Source organism: Danio rerio, chromosome 18, assembly GCF_049306965.1.
Source record: "Danio rerio strain Tuebingen ecotype United States chromosome 18, GRCz12tu, whole genome shotgun sequence".
NCBI lineage: Eukaryota > Metazoa > Chordata > Actinopteri > Cypriniformes > Danionidae > Danio > Danio rerio.
The window spans coordinates 1,202,501-1,215,000 of NC_133193.1; the positions used below are offsets into that span (position 1 = coordinate 1,202,501).

Consider the following 12,500-nt stretch of genomic DNA (forward strand, 5'->3'; position numbering starts at 1 on the left):
TGAAATGCATTTTAATTTAATTTATTTACAATTATGTTTATCATTATTACATTGATCCAAGCAGAAAAAAAGTTCATTTAAGAGGTATAACAACAACAACAACAACAACAACAACACAAATTATTTTTGTATTATTGTGTATTTTCTTTACTGAACATAAATGAGTGAGATTATGAAGAGGTAACACTTCACAATAAAGTCTCATTAGTAAAATGAATTTAAAAAATCCCTTTTACGCAGGGTTTCAACCTAGTTGTGTGTGAATATCTCCAGCCTCTGATGGTCAACATGTATTAATTGTGTTTATTATAATCAGACTTGATGAAGGAATCACTTTGATTGACATGCTCCCTTTGTACGTGTCAGAGGGGGAAAGCCCCGCCCACTAGTGCCAATCTCTCCCTCATTAGCATGTCCAGCAGCCCTGAGTGAGAAGCAGCCGGCTGTCCATTAGCCATTAGAGTGTTTGAGCTGCTGAAGATAATGTCAGCATAGACTAAGAGGATTATAGATGTGGAGTTTTAGATGAACAGAGACAAGAGCGACACAGACTGACTGAAGCATCAACACACACTCACACTGAAGCATTTGCATTGCATTTAAAGCGACAGTCACCAAAACGCCAAAAAATAGGATCAAAGCCTGAGAGGGTCAGTTTCAGATAGCTGGAGAACATCATCTGTGTGGTGTTCTCAGCTCAAACTCAGTCACTCACACTCACTCACTCACTCACTCACTCACTCACTCACTCACTCACTCACTCACTCACTCACTCACTCACTCACTCACTCACTCACTCACTCACTCACTCACTCACTCACTCACTCACTCACTCACTCACTCACTCACTCACTCACTCACTCACTCACTCACTCACTCACTCACACACACACACACACACACACACACACACACACACACACACACACACACACACACACACACACACACACACACACACACACACACACACACACACACACACACACACACACACACACACACACACACACACACACACTCTAGACCAGGTGTGGGCAAACTTGATCCTGGAGGGCCAGTGTCCTGCATAATTTAGCTCCAACCCTATTCAAACAGTCCTCCCTATAGAGTTCTAGTGATCTTGAAGACACTGATTAGTTTGTTCAGGTGTGTTTGACTAGTGTTGGAACAAAACTCTGCAGGGACACCGGCCCTCGAGGATCAAGTTTGCCCATCCCTGCTCTAGACACAGCAGAGACGCAGTTTACATCCTGCTAAATGATCATAACATGCTTTAAATATCAGCACATGTCTATATTGCACAGAACGAGATTATTTCACTGTTGATTTCACAGCTGATTTCTGAAAGCATCCTGTCTTTAGTAACTTGAAAAAGTTTTCTAAGAAAGTTCCTTTTTTTGCAACGCTGCGGCTGCCAGCTGATCTCGCAATCATTTAGACACCAGAAACACGCAAACACTGAAATACTCATGACCCTCCACCACATACACGACATTATAGAACTTGTGCTGAAGTCATATGATGAGGACTACAAAGTGAGAAACAAAATCACGTCTTTTTTAGCTTTATTAAACATCAATTCACAACAGATGCAGTGTTGTGTGTATGGAGATATTTACAAGGAGCTCAATACATTACAGATATGCTGACTGAATACAAACCTAACAGATCACTCAGATCTTTAGGATCATATTAACTAGAAGTTCCAAGAGTTCAGTCAGAGCAGGGTGAATCAGCTTTCAGCCGCTAACAGCGCCCCCTGCTGCTGGACTCAGCTTCCAGAAATGATCAGATGTGCTCCAACATTAGGCACATTCAAATCAAGACTGAACACACATCTGTTTAGCTGTGCCTTTACTGAATGAGCACCATGCTGCGTCTGACAGATCGCACTATTATGTCTTATAACCTAATTTAACACATTTTTATCTGCTTTATCTATTTTTTATAATTCTTATTATTTGTTTTTATTTTCTTACACTTGTCTCTTTTATTCCTGTTTGTGTAAAGCACTTTAAATTGCCACTGTGTATGAAATGTGCTATATAAATGAACTTGCCTTGCCTTACAGTGAGCACCTCAGTAATGTGTGCTGGAGATGTGGTGTTAAAGGGTCACGAAACACCAGAACACATGTGTTGAGCTGTTGACAGTCATATATGTGTCTCACACTGCTATAAACACTATTATGACACATATATCTCACTAACAAGTGAAAATTGGCTGTTTTTGCATTATTTCGAGCAAATTTGTACTTCCGGTTTGAAACGAATTTTTGAAGCCGCGACTTCTGATCTTAGCGTGTATTCCAGTGTTGCGTTTATAAAATAAAATACTTAACTTTTTTATATACATTTTAAAGTTAGAAAGTAAGAACGATGTTAATTTCAATTTATTCCTTGCACAAAAACCTATAACCGAATATAGAGTTACAAAAATATATATATTTAATTACTATTATTAAGATACAGTGAAGTGAAGACAAATTCAGTCAATCTAATTTTATGGTAAATGAATTCTCTTTCAAATTAAATCAGCACAAGCTTGTTATCTTATTAGTGAAAAAAACTCACAAGACCGAAACAAACCCACTGCGCCTGTCAGAGAAAGTCTAGGGAGGGTCACAAGAGTTTAATAAGCACTAAATCTGCAGCTAAAAGTCCAACATTATACACCAGACATTAAAAAACCTTCTCCGTAATCAAACCTGGTTGAAATAAAACAAAAATGAAAGCTGAAGCTCAACAAGAGTCACTCTGACTCTTTGCACACGTGCGCCACCTCGTGGTTAAAGAGACAGTACACACATAATAAATGCTGTCATTCCTCATCCTCCTCTTGATTTAAATCTCAGTTTCTTTTATTGAACACAAAGACAGATATACTCCAACATTATTCAGATTTTGCTCAACAGAAAATAAATAAACTCATAAAAGTATAACTTGAGGAAGCTTTCATTTTTGGTGAACTGTCCCTTTAAGCAACCCCATCTGTCAATCATCAATCTATAATAATCCATAAAGAAGATATTACACGACAAGGCAAAATGAGTATTTAAGTTTATTGTGAAACAATAACCGTCTTTATACTTGTTTTTATTAAACAGTTGAACAAGAACTTTCTGTGTTTGTAAAAGTGGAAAAAGCTCGAGGAGGACTGAAGGAGAAACAGTGCTGGAGGGGTCTATGTGAACTCTGAAGCGGTCAAACATCCACACCCACACACTGCTCCCAGATAAAACACACACGGGCGTTATATGACAATATTTGTGGTCTAAATCACATTTTTCAGACGATGTGTGTGTTTACGAGTGTTCAGCCACGCCTGCAGAATTTAAAGGGAACGCGCACAATAAATAATGCGCAGGTTGTGTTTGTGTGATGTTACTTATTTATACTTGTGGCGCGAACCACTAACAATGGTAAATCAAATATGAGTAAAATCATAGCGATAATCAATTATCCCACAACTCATAAACAACAGTGCCATTTGCAGATTGTCACATGGAAAACAAACAACCTTGCTTCACAACTATTCTGCTCATTAAACATCACGCGTCCTCAAAATATCTTCTCACATTATAAAAATAAACATCAGTCTTACCTATTTGTGGATCAAGCACGTTTTCCTAAGTAAACTCCGTCAAACATGAACATAAAGAGGCATAAAAAAGCGAGGATTTGACTTGAATGCGCGCCACCGACATCACGTGATCACGCAATGACTTTTATAGTTTTTAGTGTAAAGTTCTTTACAATTTAATTGGTTGAAACATCAAAAAAAAAAAAAAAAAAAACACACAAGTGTTACATATTTTGCACATTTATGTACTTGCATTATTTCAAATGATGACAATGTAATTTTTTTACTAGTTATTTAGCAAGATACTAGTATTAAGATTAAAGTGTAATTTAAAGACTAATTCCGTTGCCAATCGAAAAAGAAAAATCTTAAAATGGCCAAAAATACTGACCTCAGCATTAAAATTATATACGAGAGTGATATATATATATTTGTTTATTTATTTATTTATAAAAATTATATTTTAGTCACCAAACATATTTAGAAATTGAAACATAATACGATTAAATTCAAGCAAAATATTGCAAAATAAAAATTACAATCTACCAAAAATTCAACTAAACTTTTTTTGCTTCTCTTGATGTTTCCTTTCTTTTTAAATTTGTATTTAATATTTTCTCTATAACACATACATTTGGCTGTACTAGTTTTTGAACCGTTATCGTAAGTTATTTTGTTAGATCAGCTCCAGATTATTGACTAATGTATATGCACAAATATAATATTGTAGAGATTCCTAATAAAACTATGAATTTAAAAGAGAGATTTGTGAGGGGTGTACGCATATATGCTGAGCCCTGTATGTATGTATGTATGTATGTATGTATGTGCGCACACACACACACACAAACACACACACACACATATATATATATATATATATATATATATATATATATATATATATATATATATATATATATATATATATATACTGTAGTTTTCTAGTTTATTCAACTGTAGTTTATATTATACTACAATATATATATATATATATATATATATATATATATATATATATATATTGTAGAAAACTACAGTATTGGATCAGTTGTTTATATTACTATAGAATTACAATCACCACAACAGATCAGATGTTACCATAGCAACAGTAGAATCACAACAGATCAATTACTTCAGTTGTTATGTTACCATAGCAACAGTACAATCACCACAACAGATCAGTTACTTTAGTTGTTTTGTTACCATAGCAACAGTAGAATCACAGCAGATCAATTTCTGTAGTTGTCGTGTTACCATAGCAACAGTACAATCACCACAATAGATCAATCACTTTAGTTGTCGTGTTACCATTGCAACTCTAGAATGACAACAACAGATTAGGTCCAGTACTTTATTATAGTATGGCTCAAACACACTACAGAATGTATTAATAGTTGCTTTAAGGCAAAGCACAAAGATAAAATATGCACCAGAGACAGGAGAGTCTGCACAATGTCTTTAATCCAGTTCAAACAGAAGAAGAAGAAGAAGAAGAAGAGCTGCAGCACACAGAGAGAAAGCACTTGAGTTTGGCCTTCCGAGCTCATCATCATTATTATTAATATAATTATCATCAAACACACTCCAGCGGTCAGTAAATGCAGACGATCTGACCGCTCTTTGGTAAATCTAGCTGAAGGCAGTCTGAGTTTGGTTACACTGAACAGGTTTGGCCACCTGACTGATTGTACAAAACGCCACGGTACACTGTAAAATATACCTTAATTAACAGTTTATTTATTGGGGTTTTCTGTTTATTTACATTGTGAATTGCATTATGGGATGCTGATCTATGCTCTGTCGACTTTTGAGCTTGAAAATTCAACTCTACAGTTTAACAAAGTGACTTTTATAGACACTTTTGTAGTTTAGAAACTATTTAAGAGATAATATCTAGAGAAAAAAGTCTGTAAAATAACAGAAAGCACTGGCAGTTTAATACCAGGGTTTTGTACCATTATTTACAACAGCAATCCAGACAATATAGCACTTTAAACTAATAAAAATGTCAATAAAAGTAACTTTTTTTTACTTTTTAATACCAAACATTAAAGATTAAGATAATAAAATATAAAAATAAAAAAAAACTTAATGAATAATTTATTATATACTGTTGTAGAATTTTAGAATAATGTTATAACCTTTTTAATGCGATTTTATCTACTATCTTATCATTTTAAAATGTAAATATCACTCAATTCATTTTCCTTAGGCTTAGTCTCTGATTTATCAGAGGTCACAACAGCAGAATGAACTGCCAACTATTTTAGCATGTGTTTTACACAGTGGACGCCCCTCCAGCTGTAACCCTAAACTGGGAAACACCCATACACACACACTCATAGACTACAACCAGTGTAGTTCATCAATTCCCCTACAGCGCATGTGTCTAGACTGTGAGGGAAACTGGAGCACCTGGAGGAAACCCACGCCAACACACAAACTCTACATTGAAATGCCAACTGACCAAGCCGGGACTCAAACCAGCGACCTTTTTGCTGTGAGGCGACAGTGCTAACCACTAAGCCACCCTGTTAATATCATCTAAAATATATTATTTAATATAAATTTAAATATATAACGCTACATTTTCATGACAATTTAATGGACAAGGGGTCACATAATGCAATTCAAAAGCATAAATAAATAGAAAATAACATGAAGGAAATCTATTAATGATCAGCTTCTGTATTTACTGTGTTTTGGGTTTTTTTGCAGTGGTGAACTGCATTATGGGATGTTGATCTCTGCTCTGTCCACTTCTGATGTTGAAAATTCAACTCTACAGTTTAACAATGTGACTTTTAGTGACATTTTAGTAGTTTGAGATATTATAATGTATAAGAAACAGCAAATATATAGAGAAATAAGTCTGTATAATAACAGAAAATGTGCTGCAGTTTATCAAAGCTTCCGTAGAGTAATATACAACACCAACTCAGATCACATAACCCTGCAGACTATGACTTCTCAAGGTTAAAAGCTGCTGAAATACAGATCAAGATCCCATAATGCAACTCAAAAGCAGAAATAAACTGAGGAAAATAACAAATTAAAATACATAAAACTGCTAATTAAATATATTATTTTGAACAGTGAAGTTCGTTTTTTTGGCCACAGAAAGAGCGTCTCTCGACGGCAGCATGAGGATTGTAGTGTAAATCACTGTGCAATCATGACTGATAATCTGAAACAATAAAAACATCACAGTTCTTCCTGAGAGATAAACGTCCTCCTGTACTGAAGGACAACAGCGAGACTGGACACGAGAAGAAGAAGATGCATATGGAGATCCAGACGCTCACCGATTAGGAGCTCTGCTTCTGGAATGACTTCATGACAATTTTATCACAGCACGCATGCGTGAATCTCATCAAACCTTTGGAAACTATCAGCTGAAAGACATGCAGTTTGTTTTAAAGGGGACCTATGATGCAAAAATTCATTTTATGCTGGGTTTAAACCCAGTTGTGTGTCGGCTGTGTGTAAATATCTCCAGCCTCTAATGCAGGGGGGGGCCAAACTCGATCTTGGAGGTCCGGTGTCCTGCATATTTTAGTTCCAACCCCAATTAAACACACCTGAACCAGCTAATCAAGCTCTTACTAGGTATACAAAAACTTCCAGGCTGGTGTGTTGAGGGAAGTTGGAGCTAATCTATGAGTTTGGACACCCCTGCGCTAATGCTAAACATGAGTTCATTGTATTTGTTCTAATCAGACTTGATAAAAACAGTCTGCAGAAACCCTTTGAGTGACATTTTCCTGTTGTATGATGTCAACAGAGGGGGAAAGCCCCACCCACTAGTGACCATCCCTCCCTCATTAGCATAGAGAGTTAAGCTATGGTCACACTAGAGTTTGTGTGTGCGAAATTCCCATAGACTTCCATTCATACGCATGCGAATGCGTCAGACCGGGTCATGCGTCAAGTTTCGCTACGATGCAAAGTTCAAGCTTGGTGAACTCTGACCTGCGAAATCGCATCACTTGACTACGTGAGACTAATCTAGGAACAAAACATGACCTCTCTGGACAGAAATTTAAAACATGGCGCAATCGCTCGCTTTATTAACGTCTATTCATCTTGTTTAATCCCGCCCCTTTTCGCAGCGCCGCACGACAGAATTTCGCACACACAAACTCTAGCGTGACCGCAGCTTAAGTCTTGCTTCGAATCTGCCACTAAGCTGACATGCAGACATTCATAGCTCCACCCTCTTCTGATGCACAGGTATTTGTAGCTCCACCCTCTTCTGAAAAGAGCACAATCTCATTTGCATTTAAAGCGATAGTCACTACAACGCCACAATTAGGACCAAAGCCTGAAAGGGTCAGTTTCAGAGAGTTAGAGAACATTATCTGTGTGCTATTTTCAGCTCAAACTCAAACACACACACACTCGAGAGACACCAGAGATGCATTTTAAATCTTGTAAAAAAAAAAAGGGGGGGCATAATAGGTCCTCCTTAAAAAATACGCACATTTCAGGTGGATAAAGATGACTTATTATTTGCATTATTATTATTAATCTATGAAATGGACAATATTTTAGTGCTCCTCCAAAACTCTAATTACATTTCCTCCAAGTTTAGTTAATTTTCCATGACAATTGGTCACAATTCCCAGAGATGGGTTGTGGCTGGAAGGGCATCCGCTGCGTAAAAAAAACGTGCTGGATAAGTTGGTGTTTCATTCCGCTGTGGCGACCCCAGATTAATAAAGGGACTAAGTTAACAAGAAAATGAATGAATGAATTGGTCATAATATTATAATATTTGCATGAATATAATTATTATAATGCATAGAATATTATAATAAAATAATTTTCAGCCGTTAATAATTAAAAATCAGTGTTATTCCCACTAAAGATGGCTAATTTAACCCTTCTTAGATGAAAATGTTGGTATTGTGATGAAACATGGCACATTTAGTGATTTAGTGCACACAAGACAGGAGAAATTTGGAAGAAATGTGATCAGAAGTTTACAGAATTAAACATTAAATATGTTTTACTAAAACACAAGGCTATAAACCATAAAGGATTATCATTTTCGTGAGATTCATTCACAAATATTAAACCTTGCCCTGAGACCTGAATGAAACCGCGGTTTATTAACATTCAGCAGCTTTCTGAGGTATCTGACGGTTGTTCTGAGACGCACATCATCATTATAACAGCAGATATATTTCTCCTGGAGCCGCTCGAACCCTGAGCCGCTGCGCATATGAGCGCCCGATGCATAGAAGAGAATCAGTCCTAAAATCACCCGAAAAACAACGAAATCTCTAAACTACAGATCCTGAGGTCAAAGACGTCCCGTAACGCTCCTGAGGTATGAGTGAGTGAAGAAGATCAAGTCACGAAAAACATCATCAGAAGAGACACACGCTAAATCAAAATCTTCAAGTCGTGTAAAACCCGTCCGGCGACCGGCTGAATGTTCTGATTGTATTTAGCGTTTTTGTTTACATGCCAGACGTCGTTCACCAAACACCAGCGGCATCTCTGATTGTATGGAGCTAGATGAGTCTCAATAATAACTCAATGAAAAACACAATGCACACGTGTGTAGCCAAATGCACATGCATATGTATACATGTATACAGTTAAAGTCTGAATTATTCACCCCCCCCTGTTTATTTGTTCCCTAATTTCTGTTTAACGGAAAACAGATTTCTCCAACACATTTCTAATCATAACAGTGTTAATAACTCATCTCTAATAACTGATTTATTTTCTCTTTGTCATGATGACAGTAAATAATATTAGACTAGATATTCTTCAAGACACTTCTATACAGCTTAAAGTGACATTTAAAGGCTTCACTAGGGTAATTAGGGTAACTAGGCAGGTTAGGGTAATTAGGCAAGTCATTGTATATAGATGGTTTGTTCTGTAGACTATAGAAAAAAATAGCTTAAAGGGGCGAATAATATTGACCTTAAAATGGCGTTTAAAAAATTAAAAACTGCTTTCATTCTAGCCGAAATAAAACAAATAAGACTTTCTCCAGAAGAAAGAATATTATCAGACATGCTGTGAACATTTCCTTGCTCTGGTAAACATCATTTGGGAAATATTTAAAAAAGAAAAATAAATTCAAAGGGGGGTGAATAATTCTGACTTCAACTGTATATACTTTCCCAGTGATGGGTTGCAGCTGGACGGGCATCCACTGTGTAAAGCATATGCTGGATAAGTTGGCGGTTCATTCCGCTGTGGCGACCCCAGATTAGTAAAGGTACAAAGCCAAAAAGAAAAGGAATGAATGATTATATATGTATTCATATGTTATATATATATATATATATATATATATATATATATATATATATATATATATATATATATATATATATATATATAAATATTTAACATATGAATACATATATATTCATTCATATATATATATATATATATATATATATATATATATATATATATATATATATATGTATATATATGTATATATATATATATATATATATATATATATATATATATATATATATATATATATATATATATATATATATATATATACTCACTGGCCACTTTATTAGGTACACCACCTTACTAGTATCGGGTTGAACCTCTATTGCATTCAGAGCTGCCTTAATCCTTCATGGCATAGATTCAACAAGATACTGGAAATATTCCGCAGAGATTTTTTTTCTGGCGCCAACAACCATGCCACAATCAAAGTCACTTAAATCAGTGCTTCTCAACCACATTCCTGTTGGACCACCAGCACTGCACATTTGCCTTGTCTCCTTAACCAAACACACCTGATTTAGATCAGCAGCTCATTAGCAGAGACTACAAGACATGTAATGGGTGTGACAGACAAAGAGACATCCAAAACATGCAATGCTGGTGGTCCTCCAGGAACATGGTTGAGAAACACTGACCCAAATCCCCTTTCCTCCCCATTCTGATGCTCGCTTTGAACTGCAGCAGGTCGTCTTGTCTATGTCTACATGGCTAAATGCATTGAGCTGCTGCCATCTGATTGGCTGATTAGAAATTTAGAGCAGTTGGACAGGTGTACCTAATAAAGTGGCCGGTGTATAAACAATTAATGTGCACAAAATAAAAACACAAATGCATAAAATATATTATATAAACGCAAATCACAATTTACAAATGTAGAACAGTGTACAAAATGTGCATCGAAATGAAGCATTATATGCGCTTCTGGTGGCGGGTTATGATTGGATGAATAGTAAGCTGTCTGATTGGCTAAAGGGTACAAATGACATGCATAAGATGATTTGCATATTTATGATAACAATGAAGTCACAATTTCAAACATTTAAATCTTTTTGTGCACTGTTATGCATTTGTAAACGGTGTTTTATGTACGTATATTCAACGTATATTTATATATTTAATTAATATGCATTTTTATTTTGTGCATGTTAATTGTTTTTGGGAATATATATCAATATTTTATGCATGTGAATGTTTTGTGAATATATATACTTTATATTTCCACAAGTTCTTTCTGTTTTTAATGTTCAATCCACTTAAATTTGTATATATATATATATATATATATATATATATATATATATATATATATATATATATATATATATATATATATATATATTGTGAACATGAATTGTTTTTGTGAATATATATTAATATTGTGTGCATGTGAATTTGTTTGCATGCATTGAATTTGTCTACACACATGAGCATGGTGTTTGCTGCATGCATTATTATTGAGTTCTTAGCTCCATCTGATTGTATGCGGGTATTTTTGGTGATCCTCTTATGGTTGATGAATGAGGTCTGCTGTGTGTGTGTGTGTGTGTGTGTGTGTGTGTGTGTTCAGCCGGTGTGGCCTGGAGGATTGAGGTACTGGTTGTGCTCAGTTTGATCTGTGCTCTGCTATGGGGAGCCGCTGGTGGACGCCTCCACTGAGCTCCGCCCCTTTGATGAGCAGGAGGCGGGGCTTTGGCTGGGGGCGGAGCTAGAGAAGGTGAACAGGCCACTGGGTCCCGCAGGAGCCGCAGACACAGACTTCTGGGCGAACAGATTCCCTGAGGGAGAAAAGATGACAACGATGAGCTGATTTACACACCGGGAACATGCAGACCTTCAATATTTCTTGGAGAGAAAATAATGTCATGATTAGAGATGCACCACTGTTTGTGGCTGCTAAAAAGAGAAGAACGGCTTAAAGAGAAAGATATGAGCCAAAAAAACAACGACAAAGAACAAGCTACACAAGCTGTGTGTGTGTCGACTGAAAGATCTTAAGGAAAGCGATAGATACCTGAGTAAATGATGCCGTTGACTTCCACTGACACACTGATGCTGGCCGATCCACCGGAGGAAATGCTGAGGGACAGATCCTGCCTCTCTTCTGCACACACACACACGCACGCACACACACACACATCAATGAGTTAGTTCATCCAAAACACAATATGGTATTAATTTCTCTCTCACACACACACACACACACACACACACACACACACACACACACACACACACACACACACACACACACACACACCTCTGGCTGCAGCAGCGTTGATGGTGTTGTTGTTGGTGTGTGTGCTGTGCTGCAGGACTCTCTGCTGTTCCTCTGACAGACGCAGCAGTTTCCTCTCCGGCGCTTCAGACTCCAGTTTCCCCCTCAGCTGCTCCAGAGTCGCTGCACGCGCAAAACACACCGCCTGCTGAGGGGTCAACGGCAGAGAGCGGCCCGCAAACACAGACGGAGACATGTCTTCTGGAGGACAACACACACACACACACAGGATTAATGCGCATTCACAAACACATGTGCTTTACTGTCTGACTGACTGCTGCATCCATAACTTTACCAAACAAACACTCACACATACTCTCACACAAACACACACACACAGTCGTGTGCATACACACAT

General features: G+C 36.7%; 3 protein-coding genes and 1 long non-coding RNA gene across 10 annotated transcripts in view; 1 reads left to right on the forward strand and 3 right to left on the reverse strand.

The window, feature by feature from the left end:
• The window catches only part of LOC101884989 (synaptotagmin-4), a 64,965-nt gene extending 61,261 nt beyond the window's left edge, over positions 1–3,704 (reverse strand). For all 4 annotated transcript variants that reach the window (XM_073930130.1, XM_073930129.1, XM_073930128.1 and 1 more), the window contains exon 1: positions 3,607–3,704. The gene's annotated coding sequence lies outside the window, so the exon portion shown is untranslated. The remainder of the gene's footprint in view (positions 1–3,606) is intronic.
• Positions 1–12,500, forward strand: part of LOC100537452 (semaphorin-7A) — a 53,257-nt gene that overhangs the window by 40,112 nt on the left and 645 nt on the right. Inside the window, exon 15 of the mRNA XM_073930121.1 lies at positions 12,180–12,500. This exon is cut by the window's right edge and continues 645 nt beyond it. Coding sequence (XP_073786222.1) covers positions 12,180–12,181 — 2 coding nt within the window. The 3' untranslated portion in view covers positions 12,182–12,500. The remainder of the gene's footprint in view (positions 1–12,179) is intronic.
• Positions 8,573–8,949, reverse strand: LOC137489784 (uncharacterized). The gene is made up of 2 exons (XR_011009154.2): positions 8,814–8,949; positions 8,573–8,779 (listed from the first exon to the last, which is right to left on the reverse strand). It is a non-coding gene; the product is annotated as an uncharacterized lncRNA (long non-coding RNA).
• The window catches only part of si:dkey-205h23.1, a 72,060-nt gene continuing 70,229 nt past the window's right edge, over positions 10,670–12,500 (reverse strand). The window contains exons 8-10 of one of the 4 annotated variants that reach the window (XM_073930124.1): positions 12,125–12,343; positions 11,879–11,968; positions 10,670–11,642 (exon numbers count right to left, since the gene is read on the reverse strand). In XM_073930124.1, the coding sequence (XP_073786225.1) occupies positions 11,491–11,642; positions 11,879–11,968; positions 12,125–12,343 (461 nt within the window). In that variant the 3' untranslated portion in view covers positions 10,670–11,490. The remainder of the gene's footprint in view (positions 11,643–11,878; positions 11,969–12,124; positions 12,344–12,500) is intronic. The other 3 variants (XM_073930126.1, XM_073930123.1, XM_073930125.1) reach the window with 3 other exon arrangements.